This window comes from Pundamilia nyererei, unplaced genomic scaffold, assembly GCF_000239375.1.
Source record: "Pundamilia nyererei isolate P.nyererei 1_Seehausen unplaced genomic scaffold, PunNye1.0 scaffold00066, whole genome shotgun sequence".
Lineage (NCBI taxonomy): Eukaryota > Metazoa > Chordata > Actinopteri > Cichliformes > Cichlidae > Pundamilia > Pundamilia nyererei.
Genome location: NW_005187467.1, coordinates 835149 through 856481, shown reverse-complemented (window position 1 = coordinate 856481; position 21333 = coordinate 835149). Strand labels below are relative to the sequence as shown.

The 21333-nt window shown below is 39.1% G+C and overlaps 1 protein-coding gene across 7 annotated transcripts in view; it reads left to right on the top strand.

The window, feature by feature from the left end:
* nectin1b (nectin cell adhesion molecule 1b) overlaps positions 1 to 21333 on the top strand; it is a 155040-nt gene that overhangs the window by 61138 nt on the left and 72569 nt on the right. The window contains exon 6 of one of the 7 annotated variants that reach the window (XM_005735927.1): positions 8777 to 13113. The exons of the other annotated variants lie outside the window; for them this stretch is intronic. Coding sequence (XP_005735984.1) covers positions 8777 to 9279 — 503 coding nt within the window. The 3' untranslated portion in view covers positions 9280 to 13113. Of the gene's footprint in view, positions 1 to 8776; positions 13114 to 21333 lie in introns of those variants that run through there. 7 annotated transcript variants of the gene reach the window in all.

Genomic DNA, 21333 nt, shown 5'->3' with positions numbered 1-21333 from the left:
ACAGGAATAATGCGGTTAAACCTCAAAGATCCTCCCCAACTTAAGAGAGACAGAATCAGTCTTTCATTAAGATAATCAGCTTTTCCACCATCAGACTCTGTTTTTGTGCTTGGAACAAATCAATGCTGCCATCTTAAATTTCTTCCTAGAGCTTAATAAGTTCTGATGAATGGCTGTTTTGCAAGGATGGCCTTACAATTATGTCATTATCACCCCTGAGAAAGGATATGTGTGGTTTTATTCTTGGCAGCGCACAGTTTTGTGACATGTGGGAAAATTAGCTTCAGTGAGGGGGAAGTGCATTTGTTTACTCATTTTAACCTTGACTCACCCACACACCAGCACTCGTCTTTGAGAGATAGGGGCCAGAGTGAGTCAAAGACGTTGCATTATTCCAGCCATATTAGCAGGATCAGCTATGAATGATGATATCAGATCAGCTAGGGGTCAGCTAGTATGTGAACCTTTGGATGATTCCCCTTACAGCTTAGCAGCGCTAACTTTCATCTTCCTTTGTCAGAGCTGTGGCAGAGAGCTGCTTTAGAGAGCAGAGGTGCAGTCAGCTTTGCCACAGGGCTTTACCAGTTGGGTTAAACTGGATGGAGTGACAGCGTTCTCATCAATTTAGCAAGAAAGCGTGAGGATGGATCCTTCTGTAAGCACAGTCAACCGGTGCCAACATCTGTTCACGCTTCCCTGAACACGCAATAGTTGGCTGCCATGTGAGAAAATGAAGTTTAGAAAGAAGAGGTGGGGGAGAAATCCTAGTCATGTGCCAAAATTATTTGAATAAAAAAGTATATATATAGTTAGACATGTATAGGTAATGTATTTATGTCACTGAAGGAGAAATTTGAGTTCGTCTGTCTGATTTTTAAAATTTATTTCCAGCCAGACAGCATCGGGGAAGTGAAAGAGGAAGAGAGGGCATGAAACTGTTTACAGGCCTTTATGTAACAGCCTGTGTCAACTTCTAGTGTTCACTGGTTGTCACTTCTTCTTTCCTTCTAGTCCTACAACACTATAATGTGCAAAGACAGTAACACACAGTGATAGTGAGAGAAGGTGACATTGATTTAAGAAAAAAAAAGGCCTATGTGGTTTTTTATTTACATTTCTTCTTCACCGGAAGCAAATGAGGTTATTGTCAGGAGAATTCAGTATGCCTATATAATGATTGTGAATGCTTACCCGCCAGGTTGGCAGGAAAGCAGCAGCGGGTAATGGGAAATAGCACAGGGAGCTTCCTCAGCATAAATTGAAATTACTGACAAGAAGATGCTATCTGAGCTGACATTAGATCTTTTAATTGCCTTAAATATTATCACGACTCTAACTGGTTGTGAAACACACCCTTAAAAATGTACTTAACTTCACTAGTCTAGATTGTTGCAAGATATTTTTTCTAAAATTTGATCTCTCAATTTTTTTTTTCCGCATAGGAAATTAACAGCTCAGGATTTAACATCCGGATTTAAAAAACAAGAAAAGAAAGAAAGAAAAAGATTTAAAATTTTTAATCACTCCTATTGGATTAAAAGTCTACTAAAACCTTATTGATTCTTCACTGTTATATTCCAGTTTCCATTACTGAAAGAGTCTTTGTAACAAAATATACCAAAAATAATCTTAAACTCACTTCAGTGACTTTGGGAAGATTTCAGCTTACATGTGTATTATTTAAAATACTTTACTGTCTCCGCATAACAGTAAATTCCAGTAGATAATGTAGTTTACTTTTAGCAGCTGTGAAACAGACATGGCGGTCAGTCCATTGCTGCAGGATCTGTTGGTTTTCTCAATGTGATAATGTGGCGATCGGTCAGTGTAATAAAACTTGCGAGACTACGGCAAGAACATCCTTGAATAAAACAAGTAATGCACCATATATTACTGACATCTAACAGCAGTGCCGCTACGTGCAGCCATTTGTCTCTTTCTTTTCTCTGACAGAGACAAGAGACATTATGATGTCAGCTTTGCAAAGGCTCCTCTAGCTATGTGAAATTTGTTTGTCTTCGCCTGTCATGGTGGAGTCTGTCTCAATCTGTGCGCTATAGCACATTGCGCTTCTCACATCGCCGCCTGCATTATTCATAGATTCAAAGGCCACATGTGTATATCCTGTATATTATTACACTGTCACTTCAAGCAGATGCAGGTTAAAGGAGCATTTTGAGGATCTTGGTCTTCTGCTCCCTTTGCTAGCTTGTTATCACCCTTGAACTTCCTGCTTCTGCAAACCTACAAGGGTTTTGGTGTGCAGGCTGACAGAGTGACTTCTAGCCCCCACGTTCTCACTGCGGGGAGGGGGAGTTGCTCTTTGCTCAGATCCTGCCAAGATCACACCTCATTATCCAAATGAGACATTAGCATGGCCCGTTCCCTCGCTTGCACAGCATAGGCCGCCCCATAAAGTCTCTTCTGTGTTCTGTGCTGTGCCAGGGGAAAGCACTGAGGGGGAAGATATTGTGGCTGCAGCTCATTTTGCATAAAATGGAGGAGGGAAGTGCTCACTGTGTAAAAAGAGTCTTTTTTTTATATTTGGAGAAGAAGAGATAACCCGGCTGGAGATGTGAAATGCAAATGTCACCAGGGGAGAGCATGTGAGAGCAGAGCAGCTGAGATCGTAGTGATTTATCTTAACATTTGTTTCTGCATGGCTTGCTGTTTCTGCTCTCCGGAGGATATGCAGAGGAGAGGGATGTGGCAGACAGATGGAGCAGGGGGATTGGCTGAGCCCCTTCGGCCCAGCTCACCTCCTCTGTCCTCCTCCTCCCTGTCCACCCATGTGGTGTTGGATCTGTCACGCCTCCATGAGAGCCTGATGAAGTAGGTCAGACGCTGTCCCGGGGTCTGACCACTGGCTCCGAAGCTGCTGCTGCTGCTGTTGGTGATGCTTTGTGGTGACTCACTCATTACGCTCAAAAATAACAACAAGGGGAGAAAATAAAGGGGGGGGGACAGAGAAAAAGCACAGGGTAGGATGGTGTGGTAAACAAACAGCTCGCTGACCTCTTGCTGACTTAATACGTGCTAACATGCAGATTTGTTTGCTGCATGTCTGCTGACCCAATAACTCAGCTGCACATCACTTTGACTAAGCACTGCAGCCGCAGATGCAAATGCATTAATAATGTTACCTGCGTAAACATGATTTTTTTAAAAGAGTTGCATTGGCATTTAGATGCTGGTGTAAATATTCATTGCTCATTAAGGGTGCATTAAAAATGATTATTGCCCCGTAGCGCAAAATGATGGATATTATACTTGCAAGAGGACCAGCTTGCTTTCTGAAATGTTCTGGCGCGCCAGTATTTTCCTGTACTTTCAAATGCGACCTTCATGTCGGATTACTGTTATAATAGTCATAACAATGGCGGCTTTGTTTATTTCAACTACAAATAACCATATATGAAAGCAGAGAGTCGGTGGTGTGAATTCTTGGTCTCAGTCAGAGATGACATGCTGTTTCTGCTGAGAGGAGATGAAAATAAGAAACAGTCGCTGTTTTTCTGACTCGATGGTCCTGCAAGTTGCTGCATGTTCACACGTTGAGGCTACAGATGATGTCACCCGTGTTTTGATTCCAGTACTTTCACAGCATTGTCTCCTCCAGCATATCCCATCCTTCTAACCCACTGGTTTTATGACAGGGAATTGGATTTGAATTTGTGGGAAGCTTTTAATGGCACAAGTGAGGTGAGCTTGTGTCTCCGAAGTCAGTGGAAGCAAAAACAATCTATAGTGACAAACGGGAAGAAATGGCAGCTATTGGGAGGGAATATCTGATAGGCTGAAAAAGAGATTTGCCCCAGCCGCAACTCTCAAAGCAGCATGTTAAATTCCTGTCAGTGATGAGCTTTTATTCGTCGTGGCAGCATTACATTTCCATGACTTCAAAACCACTGGCAAATTCAGACAAGAGAGGTAATGAGGATCTGTTAAATCAGTGAATTAATGTGTCTTCTCTGATTGTGCCCTTCCTCACTCACTCACTCGCTCATTATGCCATTCTTTATTTTGTGTTGTCACTCCTCAAGCTCTTAAGGCGTTTGCTCAATCGTTTTCCTTGTTGCCACTCCTCAACTTCTTAGAGTAGCCCTCTATGTTCTTTTCATCTTTTGTTGTCAGCTGCTTGTTCCTCCTTTAGTCATATTAAAACACCACTCCCAGCGCCACTCTTTGAAAATCCTCTCTCATTTTCCCAGCTTCTTTCATAACCTTGTCCAAGTGATTGCGCTAAGTCTCAGGAATGTTTTTACCTGTCTCTCCTCCTTTTTTTTTCATGTGCAGACATGACTGGAGCACACCCAGTAACAGTATCTGCAGGACGGAGTTGTGAAACTGTTTCTCTCACTTTAAAGAGAGAAACAATCATTTCCCGCACTATCTCCGAGCATCTGCTGCTTCTACATTGAAATGCAAACCCCTGCTCAGAATACATGTTGTTTTCTGAAGCCACAAATCATTTTTATTACAAAATATATATGCATGTATATTATATATACACAGCATTTATTCATTTTTTTTCTTAAGTCTCACTTGTGTTTTGCACAAATGACTCAGATGAGAAGCTCTCATTGCGTTGTGAAGAAAACATATTGTGTCACTTGGGTATTTGGAGGTAGTAAATCATCCACTTGATCATGTCAGATGTGAGGGTTCAGAGTGGTATGAATAACCCAATACGAAATGGCATTGTTGTTAGAGTAGCTGTAAGATTTCCTGTTATTTTTTCCCCCCTGTATAAATCTATCGTGCCTCTGGATTGAATTATAGTCTTTCACAGCACATCCTTCCACCTATTAATCTCAATACTACATTTTATTCGTTGCAACTAAAAGTTCCCCCACTATCTGCATTTTTCCTCACGGGTGTTAATAGACATTGCCTTTTACAGCGTGGAACAGTATCAGGGCCATTGTTGTGCTGCTGAGGTCTTTTTTTGATCTGTCCATTGACAGGTAATGCCGGCAGCGAAGGCGCGCTAGTGAAACGCCTCCTCATTTTTCTGTGCTGTCAAACACCTACATAACCCAGCCATTCATTTCATTTATTTTTTTGATTATATAAGGTGATTAGCTTGCACCCTAGCTGGTCTAATTTAACATAAATTCACAGAGTCCGTGAACTAGACAAAGCTGCTGTGCTGGAGATATGTTCACGTATGCACATGGCTGGTGGTGTGATTTTACAGAGGGATAAGCACAGAGAGGAAATGCGCTGGGTAACATGGTGAGAGCAGACAGTCCTCTTTGCCAACACGGCGTTTTAAGTTGCAAAATAGAAGCAGTGTTCCTGTACTGCACTCAGTGATTTGATGAGCAATTTCTGGTCTTTCTGAGTTCCTCTCTCTCCCTTAAAGTGCCCCAAACACAGAGCTGAAGCTATCTAAAAACATCAGTAGTCCTCCTTCCATTGCCGCTCCAGTAAAACAACTTAATACCTCCTTTCGAAAACGCAATATGTTGTTTTTGGTGCAGCAGCTTGCAAAGCTTCCTCCAGGCTGGATACACCAGCCTAAAACCCACAAAAAATACCTGGAGGTTTACAACCTCTTTCGTGTCTGTGCTTTTTTTTTTTTTTAAATGAACACTTGTACAGTTATTAGTGTTGACATTCACATTCGGCAAATACGAGTGTCAGAGGTAGCTTCGCTTGATGCTTTATAGCAATGAAGATGGCAGGGATCACCTTCTTTCACTGCTGCTTTTCTGCAATTTAAATGCTCTGTCCTTATGTTTTTCACCTCTTTAAATGATGGTAAATATGGAGTCTTGGCAACCTTTGAAATGCAGTACAATAATCTCCCTAATTAAGATTGAATAAGGGGACTGATGAGAGCAAAAACAGATCCTAGTTACAGACGAGGGCAGTGAAGGGTAGAAGAGAGGATTACAGGAGAATATTTTTCCTTTTCTCTTTGCCCCTTCAATCCTCTGGATTTTCACCCGTCTTTGGACTTGGTGAGAGGATGTGTTCTCTAGCAGGGGTGACCTGGCTCTGCTCTCTCATTGATGTGTGTAATGAAGGCCTGTGTCTGAATAATCCCATTAGGTGGTCAGATTAAAACCTGAGCTGATATTTGAGACTGTGCCCGGCACGGCTATAGAAATTGGAGAGCTTTGCTGTCGGCCCTTGGAGAAAGGGTCCAGATGAAGAGCGGCTACGGAGAGCGACCGTGTTTGGGAGGTCTCGTCTGTAGACTGATAAAGTGCCATTGTAATTAAAGCAGAGCGGAAGGCTTTAGTAGCTTCCTAACTTCACTCACTACCATCATTTTATACTTGAATTAGGTTTGAGATTCATCATTTCCAGTAAAGAGCATTTCTCACCATGTGTAATGGCTTTGATTCACCCGTTAAGGGCAATAATTTGAAAAAGATTTTCTGCTTAAGTGGGAAATTTGTCTTTTTTGTGTTGCTTGATGAGGATGGCTTAGATTTGCTGTTATTGCAGTGGTGTTCTGATTCACCTCTATCCGACTTACTGATTACGCGTGGGGATAATTTATCTCCAAGGAACATTTAGGATTGCTCAACGTAAACCTTCATTTTTCTTCAATTATGACCCATTACTTGTAAATGAGCTTCAAATTTCAGAAAGACACTTTGCCCATGCATATTTTCCCCACCCCTGTTAGATCAACACACATACAATTCTGATCTCGGTTGTTGCCTTTAAAACCTTTAATAAGCACCATAAATCATTTGTGTGCATGTTGTACAGACTACAGCTGAAATTCAGTCGTACAAATGTCATAAAATAAGAAACGCATCCTTTTTCTTTTCGAATACAGCTAACGTATTTAGTGTTATCAGTGTGTGTTACATTATCATGTGCCTAATGGGCGTGTAATTAAGCAGTAAGACTGGAAAAGACAGTATCAGAAGGAAATGAAAAAGCAGCATGTATTTCACCTATATTGCTTTTCCCTGCCTTTTTTCGGACTTTACATACAATTCTCTGGTTTGCTCCGTGTGAACAGGAAGCTCATTCCTTTGTTTCTCACAGTCTCGTATTCCCTTCTTCCAGGCCTTTCCCACACCATTTGTTTAGTAGATGGTGTAACTGTGTTGTATCCCCCTACCTTTCTGTTGAGGATTCAGTGTTCACCATTGAAGTTAAATGTGCTTCTGCTCTGCCGGTTTACCTAAGCACTACCTATGCGCCTCAAGGCTTTGATCACATTTCAGATAAAAAGTCCCTCTTGTCTGTGTGCTCTAAGGAGCTTTGCACAGTTTGTAGTTTCAAGTGAAGATGTACACATACGGGACAGCACTTTCATGTTAGTTTTACTGTATGCTGCACCCACATTTGACTCAAAAGTAGTCCTTTTGTTTTGTGGGGTTTTTTTGTTTTGTTTTTTCCTGTATGTACGCTGTGCACTCTCTAAATGGTGGACTGAACACAGCGCCTCATTTTAGTGACGCTATGGACATGGCAGTTGGGAATTTGAATTTTGAATGTCAGTATAGAGTCAACATATTCCTTTGGCTTTTGCAAGGTGAAATCGCAGCCTTCATACTCTAGCATCTTTGTCATTATCTCTCACAGGCCATTAGTCATATTCGCTCTGTTCTAGATTGGAGAACACCGAGGCTTATGATAATTTTCTCTCTTTTCCTCCTCTCTCTGTAGTCAATAATATATATTTTTCATGGAGGCATATGCTATTTTTTGCCGTGTGCTCCTCTGCTTGAATGGAAGAGCTTCGTGTTTATCAGCTCTCTAAGTGCATCATGGCTGTGTATGCTTGGCTGCTGATAATCATCTCTGGCAGTGCTCTTTCATTTCATTACCACGATGCTGGTGATCAAAATGTCTTGTTTTAATTATTTATGCTGGACTGTACTGCAGTATATCGTTGAATATGTTTACTTTGACTTGTAAGTAAAACTTGTTAACTGAAGAGCCATATCAATTATAAACCCATCTCCAAAATGTTAGGATGCTGTTTAAAGTAAGAATAAAAACAGAATGATTTGCAAGTAGCGCAGTGCCTATGTTCATCAGGAACAGTACAATACCAATGTGCTGGGGACAGGTCTGGACAGCAGATAAGCCAGTAGACTCCTTACAGAGACATGTCTTAAAAAGACAAAAGGAAAAAAAGAAGTAGTGCATGTAGGACCACCTAGTTATCACAATGATGCATTTTAGACTATGCACTGCTCCACCCTGGTTGCCTTTCTGCTCTTTAACTCAAAGAATACGATTCTTAAAAATGAGCAGACATTTTCAACATTTGAAATGTTGTATTTGTACCACTTTCAATTGAATATAGGCTTTAAATCACTTGCAAATCATTTCATTCTCTTTTCATTTTACACAGCATCCCAGCTTCTCTGGAAATGGGGTTGTAATTCCTTCACTGTTTGCCTATTAAATTGTTTAATTTTCCTCCGCCTTCTAATCAGAGAAGAAATGATGGTTAATGCATGCTGACAAAGCTTCATTTACTTTAATGTCTTCAGTCATTTTACTCTTTGATGGTGTTCTTTGGTGGACTGGCTGGTTTTTTCATTATTTCTGCGTCTAAAACTGCATGTGGCTGTAGCTGAGCTTTTACGATATGTCACTAAAGACTACTGTTGGGCTGGGAGGGGGTGTTGTCGTGGGGCCAGGGGTCCTTCCCTTTCCCCTTTGCTTTTCCGTCCTTGTCTCCCTTACTCCATCTTTCCTAAAAAAAAAAAAAAATGCACCTGCACAAACGCACCTCTTCCCACCAGAGCACTGACACACTCCCTTCCATCTGTGTTTTCCTACCCAGAAATTCCTGTCCCCACCTACGGTGGCACCACACATGTCCCACAGGAGCAACACAATGCAGGTGTCGCCATCGGGGGTGCTGTGGGGGGTGTTGCCCTCTTGGGTCTGGCGGCCATACTGCTCTTCATATTCCTGCGCCGCCGCCAGCGCACCTTCAAGGGAGACTACAGCACCAAGAAACATGTGTTCGGAAATGGGTACAGCAAGGCTGGTGGGCTGCCTACCCACCCCCCCATCCCTAAGAACTTGCAGTATCCGGACGACTCGGACGAAGAGAAGAAACCCGCCCAGATTGGTACCACTGGAGGGTTTGAGGCAGGCGACCGTGATTTCGATGCTGAATCAGACCTGAAGAGGCCCTATTTCACTGTGGATGAAGGAGAGAGCCGAGATTACGATGAGCGGACTCTGGCTTTCCAGTATGAGCCTGAATCTGAAATAGCCGATGATATGATCTCTCAAACCGATGGTTCTGTCATTTCTAAGAAAGAATGGTATGTGTAGTGGCATGCAACAACCAAACCAAACAACCCTTTGTCCCCCACCTCCATTCCACCTCACCCTTCACCTCCATCACGACCCCCACCCTCCCATTTATCAAACTGCACTATCATAGTCCCTCTTTTGGTCACCCTAATATCCCGCCCCCTTTCACATCTGACCCCATCCAACTAATATCAACTAGAAAATCAAGTGTCTATTTAAAGTGCTAGCAACATCAACTTCTCAGCATTGGTATCAGTACCATCAGGTGAATGGGCAAAGTGTACAAACTAAGGTATGTAGATGGACACACTGTTGCTGACATACAAGGTCGGTGTGGTGATTGGTCGATTAATCCTGGTGTATTCTTCATTTCGTGTATTTTTTCATATTATAAATGTGTTAAATGTATAAAAAGAGACAGCAGGTTGAGGTTTTGCTGAGCACATTTGTGAAAGTCCTACACTGGATGTTCAGTTTGTTTTCTTTTTCTTTCTACATTAGCATTGCAGTTTTGTTATTGTTTTTATAAATGTCTTTTTGTATGATTTTTAAGTGACCAGAGAACTGAGAGTTAAGTGTCTAACATAATTACAGGTGGAGTTCTACGTGTGTGTAGTTTTGTGGTCAAATGTTTCAGAGAAATTGGGGGGGGGGGGATGGGATACATACTGTTTCTCAGTGGGGTTAGCGTTACAAATTTTTATATATTCGCAGCATTAAAACACATATGTTAATGCTGTTTTCCAAAGGTGTGGCTAGCATTTCTTGACCCCCTGTGTTTATGTGCTCGACTTGTTTCTTTACCGAGAGGAAGTCAGTCTACTGAGCCATATGGACATGGCAGTAACATATAAATATCCAGTATGCTTTTTTTTTTTTTTTAATTAATTTCAAGCGTTAGTGCCCTTATTGTTGCAGCAGTATAGCCGAGGAGAGAAGGGCTGCAATTGTATCATACAAAACAGTTTCTACTTTTCAGTGGTGCATCACAGTCATGTCCAAAAGACACTTGGTGAGTTTCACAGGGAAATCTTCAAAAATGCTCTGAAATGTCATGATTGTCATTTGACTTGAACAGTTTGACTTGTGTACACAATCTCGAAATCTTACCACTGTAATGAAATGTCTGTCTTTTGCATTTAGCTGTCATAATTATATTTTTTTCTGACCCTCTTTTTTTTTTTATTCTTCTTTTCAAATGGATGTCATTCAAAAGTGTCTGAGGAGTTTTCCTGTAACGACTCTGTCTCTCTTTATAATTGTGACTTTACTGAATAGTTGGCTTACATCAACAGCATTTTCTATGAGGAGTCATCCATGGACACAAAGGACACAAATAGGAGAAACTGATGTTTTCATTTCAGTCTGAAGAGAAAACATGCTAACAAGTAAAGGGAATTTAAAATATGGTGGCCCTTCTGAAGTCACCTGCTGCTTTCATGATGCTTTTGTTCATTTTCTTTTGCTTTTTAAGTGACTATCCAGAGATTTTAAGGTGGTTTTAAAATTATAAGAGTTGCTTCCTTAATTTTGGCATCTCAGTCTGCTAATGGGGAATCAATGACTCTGTCTGCAGGCTCTCTATATACTATATCTATATATGTTTTTAAAATCACCGCTAACAAGTGCCAGTGGATGCTAGCATAGCTAATGACTTGTTTCTCTCCTCAGCACAGAGGTTCATTACACAATCAGCAAAATGTATTTGCATCAACAAAAAAAAAGCGCAATGTGAAAAATTGGTTATAATGGAAGCATTGGAGGAAATCTATCAATGTAAACGACATATCTGACTGGCTCTGAACAATATAAATACTGTATTAAGCCTTATTTTATGCATGTTTTGTGTGTGGGAGTGGAAGTGCATATGTTGCTATTTTTTTCCTATCAGTTCCAGTGTGCTTATCCTCATTTGCAGCTCAGAAGACTACACTTTGTCGGTGTCGTCAGTATTGACAGAGGTATGAGTTCCTAGGTACACAGTACCCAGCAACAATTTTGCAGTTAACACAAGAAAAGTGTAAAGTATATATAAATATATATAGAATAATAAAAATGAAAAAAATAACATCTCTGTGAGAGCAGTTCCCTCTGCTCGAGATGTGAATGTTTTACAGTCCACGCTTGTCTACTGTATGTTTTTAGATGAGCATGTTAATCATGAACCTCAAACTATATTGTATTTTCAAAACAAATCAGCATCACAGTATGGGGAATTGGGTTTTTTTTTAAGTATGTTAGTCTCAATTTAGTTAGTCAGCCTTATTTTCTAAAGCCTTACTTCTTTTCTGTTAAGTGCATCTATTATGGAGTGAGGAGTACAAGGTCTGCCACTGAAGGTTTCAGAGGGGGAAGCTCATTGACAGCAGTGGGGTTGCTACTTTCAATATTCTGAAGCAAAATACAGTTTTATAGTCTTTACTTTATTGTTCACCTGCAGGTGGAGTGCTTTGCTGTAACTTTTGAACTTCACACAGTTTGCATCACAGCATAATAGACACAAACATATCGAAAGCATCCTTTGTTCATGCATTCAGTGCCTGTCAAAGTTAGGAGGCATGGGGTAGTCTAAACAGTTACTGCTCCACCATTCAAGCTATTCATACCCAGAATAATATCGTGGATATTATTAAACTACAATGCAGACCGCAAACCTGTTAAATATAAGACAGCTTATGGTCGCTTGCTTACAGTGAATATTATAGCAGGTATAGAGGAGCTTTAGCAAGGTACAAACAATGTGTGTACACTTGATCTTTAAATCAGCTAATTCTGCACTAATTCTGAGAGTTGAACACCTGAAGAGATCTAACCTTCGCAACTTGGTTGCACGTCGCTGAATTTTCTGAGCACAACATTTGAAACGCTGGTCCAGTTAAGAGAAATTCAACTTGTACTTACAAACATCACCCCCTTTTAAAGCACAATTTTAAGGTTTCATCTGACATCTAACATCAGTTATGTAACCACTGCCACACTTGCTTGTCAGATATGTTGGCGTGAGAAAGCCTTTTATTTTGGGGTCAACAGTCTGTATAGTTGTATATGTAAACATTGTCTTCATGTCGTTGGGGTTTTATGAGTTTCTATTTTGTAATACTGACTGTAATTTCATTCCATCCTAATCTCTCTTTTTTTTGTATGTTTCAGTATGTTTCAACATTCCACTGTAAATAATGTACATAAGGTTGAGATTATAGTTGGGATTTATTTCGGGACAGCCGTGTAGGGACCCTGTCATGTAAAATATGCCTATTTTGACCACAAACATGGAGACTCAATGATGGATAGATGATGTTGATGCATAGCTTATTTCCAAAGTCCCACCTAAAAATGCTCCCCTAGTACATTTTTTTAATATGCCGGTAGTGGCTTCACTGTTGGGGGTAATGCATACAGTGTGTCGATGTAATGTTATTAAAAGAAAGTCAAAAGAGAGAAATTGTCTGTATGCAGCCATGTGAATGTATATTTCTGAGGGTGATACAAATACAAAAAACAAAAAAATCTATTGTTCAATTGTGATGACCCAGTGAAGTAACTTGTATTTGTTTTCAGCATTAAATGAGTTCAATAGTCAAAAGCGTTCTGTCCCAGTTCACTGATTGGATAGATGTGTGTTATCTGATTGAATATGGTTTATGTCTGCAGCACATTTCTTATCGCTGTGTATTGATTTTGGTAATTGCAGCTTTTTCCCAGTCGGTTCGACCAGTAATTTATCCTTGTCACCTCATGCCGGTGCTTATTTGGACTTTTTTTGTTTATTATTATTATTATTTTCTTGTGAGCCTTAAATGTAAGACATGATACGTTTGTTCTGTAAATAAATAAGACTACAAATAAATCAAATTTAACAAACATAGACCTTGTTAGTACAATATTTAACAATTTCAAAAAGCACAAATAGTGTCCAGGCTACAACGGGACAGTTCTCTTTGTACCTTATCGATCTGTTCACAGTCATCGCTGTAGTTTACTGTATTTTTTTTAACCTTATGAGACAAAGACGACAGATTCAAAGCATTTTTCAAAGCTACAGTTTCCATATGTGATTTACTTTAGTATAACGTATGTCTTCATTTTATCTGAAGTTAACACAAGACAGATAAAAGGATACATACAGTATATAATAAGAGCCTTTGATGGTTATAACAGTAGTTTTTGCTATTTTTCTACTTTAATTGGGGAGCAAAAACTGTCAGGCAGATGTTGATTTTGAGTTCAGTGCTTAATGAAGCTACAGTGATATGATGAGAGAGGCCCAGTGTAGAGGCAGACAGATCTGTCTCAGACTGTGGGACTCAAGTGCAGACATCTGCATCGTGCACATTAAGAACAGCCCAGAGTTTGCAGCTGTTGCCATCCATTTGCTAAAAGAGCCCTTTGTAGCCCAAGGGGCTTTGATGGCACATAGGCTTTTAACATGCATGGCCATCTAGTTTTTTCTCCTCCTAATAGAGCCAGGAATGGAATTCTACAGCATATCCTCTATCAAAGTACTTTTTGGATGAAATATGGCTAGATTCCTGTTCTAAAGTATGTTCCTCCTGGGTCATAAATTCAAAAGCGAGTTTGTTAAAGTGTCTTTTACAGTGTGTGATGTCACTCCATTTAACATGGAGTGCAATAAGAGAATACATATTACTCTAACATATTATGAATGAGAAAATTGAAAAACAATCTGACCGTGCCTGTCATTATTTATGTATTTCATTTTGTCATTAAATCAAGTTCCGAAATGCTTTATATTCAAATTTGAAGAAATCTTCAGTACTTCAACAGTTTTCATACATTTTTGTGGTGAATCACATACCAATTCGATTTAGATTTTTCTTTAGACGTCTGTTACATTTTGTAGGCCACAACTGTTCGCTAAATTCTGGTTTTAACCCAACCATCTGTGAGTTGTTGAGCTGCCAACAAGCCAGAAAAATAAATAAATAAATAAAAATATCAGTCTTAATGAGTTCAGGAAAGCACACAGACAGCCTACGCCACGAGTCATTAAACTACAGTAATTAAATAGTTAATGATCATAGTGTATATTAATAAGCAATCCTTTGGGATGGCTTCAGGAGGAGAGTGTAGTCAATCAGTGAGGTGGCTTTTAGTAGCACTAGTTTGTTCCTTTAAGGCTACTTTGTGCACATATTTGCATACTGAAACAGGGAAAATAATATCTGATTTTGTCTCGTTTAGATTTATAATGATTGGACTCAGCTGTGCAAGTCACATTGTGAAATATTTGTAATTGTTATTAAAATAAAAGCAGATGATCATACCTGTGTCACAGACTGTCTTAGTTCCACAGTTTATGCATCACTCTTTCTAATACTGCGTTCTTATTTTAAATAAAATGTATTGTTATTTGCACTTGTGCTATCCCACATACACTCTGAACTCATATTGCAGTGATCCATAATGAAGTGTATAACTCTGAGGGGCACGTGTGCTCTCATAATAAATATGCTGCAAGTATTTAAACACATTCTCAAAAATGATACCGTCTACCAATATACAGCTTTCAACCTTTAATCAACAATGCCATCTCAGTTTTGTTTTTACATTTATACAAACGGCCTCAGAAGTTAATGTTCTGTAGATGTGTTAAAAGATAAAATACTTCATTTTTGGAACATGATAAGATAATATACTGATATTTCAGATCTTACAGCTTTGCTAGTGGCACTCTGAGAATGTACTTCATATCAGCTCTGAGTCCTTGTTAACATGTGTAGAATGACATAGCCTGCCAGCAAAGGTGCCTCTCAAGTAGTAGTGATATTACTTGCAATTGAATTCTGAACACTTTCTGAACAATCGTTTCAACATTCTATCATGATTATATCAGGAATGTAATTTGCAATATGAAGTTATGGGAAGACTAAACTTAGTTTCAAAATAATTAAATCTTTGTTTAAAGTTGCTAACAAATAAATATGCAATTTAAATTCGCTAATTTTAAAAATGTAATTGAATAACACAATGGTGGCAATATACTTGTTTGATGTTCAGCAGAACAGTGTCTGCTATGTTGGCTGATATACTTTTTTTTAAACTTTGATAAATAAAAGTTGGGCTGATTTTAACTCCATCAGTGTTGTACTAGAAATCCCTAAAGTTCAAGGATGATAAAACATAGTGTGATTCAGTTGTATATAATTTGTGTGTTAGCAAAATTAAAAACAGTAAGTGTACTACAAATTGTTTTTTAATTTAAACAATTAGCATTGCTTACCCACAAAGATCAAGTACTGTATACTTGCAATAAATAAGTTGCCCTAACTTAGTTATCTGAAGTAAGCTTTACTTGGTTGTTTTGAGGTTATGAGTTTGCATCATTTTTTTAAGTTCTAAGAACTAATTAGATTTTACAGCATGATCGGAATGTAATAATCACATATAAACTGAAGCACTGGATATAGATTTAGTTTTTCTTATGACGGCACTAAATACAAAATTTTAAGCATATTTTATCTGAGAGGACACTAATAACCATGCCAGTCTTCATAGCACTGATCCAGTAGTTCTTATGTGATGATTTTGTCCAACAGAGAGAAAGGAGGACATCCAAAAGCAATGTTCTAAAGATACACACACAATGAACAAATTAACTAGAAATATTTGGTATGATACACAGTTACAAGGTACAATCAAAAAGTTGCCAGGTAAATAAAATAACATAAAATACTCAGCAGATTTTCCCTTTTCTGATATTTTTGCATTTTAGCATTAATGTCTCAAACTGGCTCAACTTCCATGCTGAGGATCATTGGTGGTGATGAGAGCTGTGTCTTTGGCTAAAACCCAGCAGTTTTCAGTAGAAGAGTCCACAGTTTCCAAGCCCATAGAGCAGCTTGCTCTTTTTTTCCTTTTTGTTACATTTATGAGGTTGTACACTGTAAACTTGTACCAGTGGGTGCGACTGTCAACACTGTAGCTTTCTGAGGTCTCTAGAGGAGAATATTCAGCAGAAACAGACTAAACTCTGATGCGGGCACATGATGAAAAGCTGGACTTTTCTTGCCGCGTCAACACAATCAGCACCTGCCCCACTCACCAGATTTGCCTCCCTGTGAGATCCTCCACTTCCCCAAAATGAAATCAAGGTGAAGAGTCAGAATTTTGATAAAGTGTAAATCCAGTGTGCATCACAGATGCATAAGTACAAGTGGACCGATGGGACATCTGAACGATCTAAAAACAGCAGCCACCCAGACATGCAGAAGAACACGATATTAAACGAGAGACAGCCAAAATAAAATTAGGAGGGTTTTTTGTTTTTTAACTGCAGAGTTCTGGGATCTTGTACATCTGACATGTGCTGTTACATAATTTTAATAGAAACCTGCCAGGCAATTTACATGGTACATCAATTTATCCCATAATATAATATAAGACCCAGAGGCGCCTCATGCCAGCAGGCAAGGCAGGTAACCGTGTGGGCCCCAGGTGAGGAATAACAAACGTTAAACTGCAGCAGTGGCAATGCGCAAAGTTTGACGTGAAAGTCAGAGAGACCTCCCCAAGGGGGATCCACCTTACTCCTCTCACTCCCACTGCAAGTGGTGTTTATGATTCTGTTTAAACAAACCAAATGACTGACTGACAATCAATGAAAATGAAGAAGAGTTGTCCTTCTGTGAGAGAAAAAAGAAAGAAAGAGCCAGATAGTGGTGAGTCGAGCAGAATTTAATAATGATTAAATATAGTTATTATGAAAATAACTCAATGCTACTAGAATGTAATGTAACCATCATCACATTATATCCTTTGTTTACGTTGATATTTTACATTAGTTAAGTTAGCTGCCAGAGCAGCCTGGTGTGGCCATGATCACATAATGTGTCATGTTCTGTTTTTTGGCATTTCAGTCCAGTCAAGGAAAAAAATCACTTAGTTGATATCATTATAAGGCTATAAGACACTGGCGTGGTCTAAATAGACTTTGCTATGTTTTTATTTTAGAGGAAGGATGTGAAGGATTTTGTTTGTTTGTTTATTTTTCACAATTAGATCTTTCATTTTTTGTAGCCTACACAGGATAGTATGCATCAGTTACAACATAATAAATATAATGCAGGTAAATACAGCTATTATTAAATAAACATATTTCTAATGTCAGTGAAATTTGGATGTCTCCAGTAACTCTTTTTTTTGAGTGTATTTTTGGCAGCATTTTTGGCAGGCCCATTACTGTCATCATATGATACACTATTTTCAGCTTTTAACCAGTTATTTATAACAAAATGTCAGATTGATTTTCATGCCAAAAACAACTACAGCTCCATGAGAAACATCAGCAGATACCGCTGGTATCTATCCCTTGTGGTATTTTCATTGGTCATATGAGCAAATGTGTCCTAAGATGACTTGCGTCATCCCGTACTTCATTTCTGCATTTTGACTCTCAGTTCCCTGTTTATGTCTCCTCAGATTTCATCTCTCAGGCAACAAGTGGTGCGACCAAAGTTGACATATGTTTCCCTTGGAGCTCTATCCAATGCGAAGGCACAAAATTTGGCGACATAAACCTGCCATGACCAAACTGGGAAAATGAACTATGAGAAAGGCACATTCAAATCTCACGCCGTTCTTTCCATTCCCCAGATCCGCTCTTAACAATGAGCTGTTTTGTGCTGCACTGCTGCAGCTGACTGTATGATCCCACTAAAACAAGCACTATTGTAAATGACTATTGTTTCTAAAACACTAACACTGACACCTGGCTCAGTTTTCCTGTCATGTTTGGAGCTGATATGGTGTTTGCCATCCATTTAGGTCTTTCTCAATGCCTCTGTTTGTGTTTACAAAAAGAAAAAAATGTTTATGAATATATAAACATGGAGTGAGGCTGCTGCTCAAAATAAGCAGTGAAGTGATTCGTCTTCGTTGATCCTTCCATTGTTTGTTGTTATGTTATCTTTTGGCTTTTTTTTCTGTTTCATGGTGTGCATCACTGTCCTTGCGAACCTCTAGTTTCTTGTGAAATGTGTACACTACCTCGTGCCTCCTTTAATGCAAATGAAGTCTTGAACTGTATCCTGTCAACTCAGAGCGAAGCATTTCCACTGGAGAACATAAATCCATTGCAGCTCACAAGCTGGACTGACCAGCCGCTGGACTCGTTCAGGAACAATGACATCATTCTTCCCCCACCTCCTCCTCAGCCAGAGGCACCGCTGCTGGGACTTAGCTCAGGTCCCATTGGTGTTTTAGCTCCAGGTTCTCCACTGGGATGCACCATCCCTGGAAACTTAAAATAAGAGTGCAAGCAGCTTTATACCTTTCAGTCCTGAAAAATGAATCAAAGGCTGCTAAAACAAAGCTCCTCGGATTATAATCCAGTGGGAATCATAACCGCCAGCACATATTGCCCTCTGTAACCTGACACAAATTACTGACTTCAAAACCACAGGCAGCTCTACATTTCAACAAAGCCACCTCATCTTGTATTTAGTGTAACCAAACATTCACTGTTTTCACAGACGATTTCTACAAAAGTGAAACTATGAAAATACTAGATTCCACTAGAAATGGTTCCACAATAAAGGTTGAGTTTTCATCAAAAAGCATTTAGCAAATGTTTGAGTGTGTTATTCAAAATAATAGAAAAATATCCATGAGAAATGAACAGCACACATTCATATTTCATCAGTTTTGTGCTAAAGAGCTGGTCGATGCATTGGGCTTCTCCCGTGGAGCTTTCTGATTCGACCACATCAAAACAGTGAAATAAGTCACAAATCACAAAAGTAAAGCATGCAAGACATGATTGATCATCTATAAATAGAAAGGAATAACAACCAAAAATGATGTGTTCCCAAATGAAGCATTTATGTTGTATTTCAATGAATAACACGCCATTATTTATTTCTTTTATTTGTTTGCGGTCTCTCTCAGAGGTCAAGAGTTTTGCAATCATACAGTGGAATTGTTACTGCAAATGTCGTTTCCATTGTGCTGAATGTTTTCTGATATTGTTTGCAAAGTTTTGTTTTTGTTTGGTAGAACATGTTTCACATATAATCTGATCAATTAAGCATGCAGTTTACACCCCACTGATGGACAGAACAAGTAAATTCTATTTCCAGAAAATGTGAAATGATAATGAATTGGCAATTATTTGGATTAACCCAGGATCAGTCTGCTGAAATTATTATTGCCTATTATTTTGTAAATGAGATGGCTCATAACAAACTGCTTGGATCCTATGAATACATTTGTTGGCACCTTGAGGGATGTCTGCACTAGCTACTGGAGACACACACAGACACACACACCAGCCCTGCTTTGACACCCTCCCATTTTCAGAGCCAGTCATGGCGTGAGCAGCTCTGCTATCCAGCTGCGCATTAGCGTTCTCCAATTAAACTCAGCCATCCCAGAGCAGAACGAAAGGCCTAAACCCTCTGGTGAGAAAAGTGCTGACAACCCTCATCTACAAAGTCCTGCTGGGAATACTTTGTCCCTGTGACCATTTACCCAGTGTCATAGAAGTGGCGTGTGTGAGTGTCTGTGTGTGGGTTTAGGAGAGCCAGAGAGGAAGTTTGTGTGCATACCCTTCATCCCTTTGTTGACCAGTGCTTTTTTCTGCACTCAGCCTGAGTGACTTTAGACACAATAACAAATTAAAGTTTGTGCGCATGACCACTAATTCTTGATTTAGTGCGAAAATATGTCCTATTTCCTGTGCTTTTGAAGTTGGACTGATCAGTATTTTTATTTTTTATTTTTTGCGTGCAAGTCTTGTCAAGAGCTTAAATTTACAAAGAAAAGTTTAAATATAAATCTCTGGAGAAGCTGAATAAACAACTAGCATCCTCCTTAAAAGATGGGGCGTGGCAGCAGAAACAGAGAGCTACATTGAATATAGGCACAATCATCCCCAGTCATACTTAAGTAGAAGTCCAGAACGTTCCTTCATCAGTGATGCCAACAAAGGATGGTTTTTGGTCTTAATTTTGTATGAAAACAAACGAACACAAAAAACATTTTTGTTTTTTTTACTTTTTAATTTTTTCTTAATTATGTTTTTGGATAAAATTCTACATCATTTACCATGCAGATTATTTCATTACATGGATTTCTGATTAAATGCACTATTTGCAATTATTAATATTAAAAATCAATGTAGCTTGATATACCTTACCCCCCTCCTCTTTTTTTCCCCACTAGCCCAGTGGCAGGCTCATTTTACTAGCACTATTTAAATGACTAATGCTAAAGAGACACAATTCTAATGGTTTTGGAAAGAAGAGACGATGAGCTTTATGAGGATCCTGGCATATCACAGTAGCACAAAGCATTCACAAGGTACTGCACGCTGAACACAGACAGAAAAATTAGCTCTGTTAGATTCTACCATGTAAAATTTAAACGGGTATCAAAAAATGATGGTATAATTTTATCATCATACACTTCCACTTACCGTAACCGTTTTGGGCTAAAGAGAAAATTCAAATGGTTTCATAAAGATGAAAATTATTTTGTAATTTTACAGCCAAAATTACAAAATATCTCCAGGCGTGCTGTGTGATACTTGGGTAATAAAGGGTACATTTGTCATTATTATTATTATTAGTTAAAAACTCTAATTTTTATAGCTAACATCAAGAAATCATACATATCCCCATGCTGCTGAAAACTAGGGCACCGTATTATTTTTTCCAATACCAGCACTTTCTCTTCAGCAGCAGAGCTGACAGGTCTTGCCACATTTGGCTTTGACATGTATCTATGAAAATTATCCTCCTGTTAAATCCAGCTCTTAGCCAGTGTCCTTGGTGATCATCGAGCATGAATCTGCTGCTCTTGCTGGGAAAGAAAACGAATCACAGGATGAGTCAAATTTCTCTCAGCATCATTATGTCAGTTGAAATTAAAATTTCTCTGTCTCCCAGACATTAGGCATGCCATGAAATGAACCTTCACCTGTTAAAAATCACTGAACCCACTGACTGTATGGAGAGCTCTATAGTCAACATTCGGAATGATTCATCAACCCGGTTACCACAGAGTTTCAGCATCTGACAAATGGGACAAATGGGGTAAATTAAGAACCCAGTG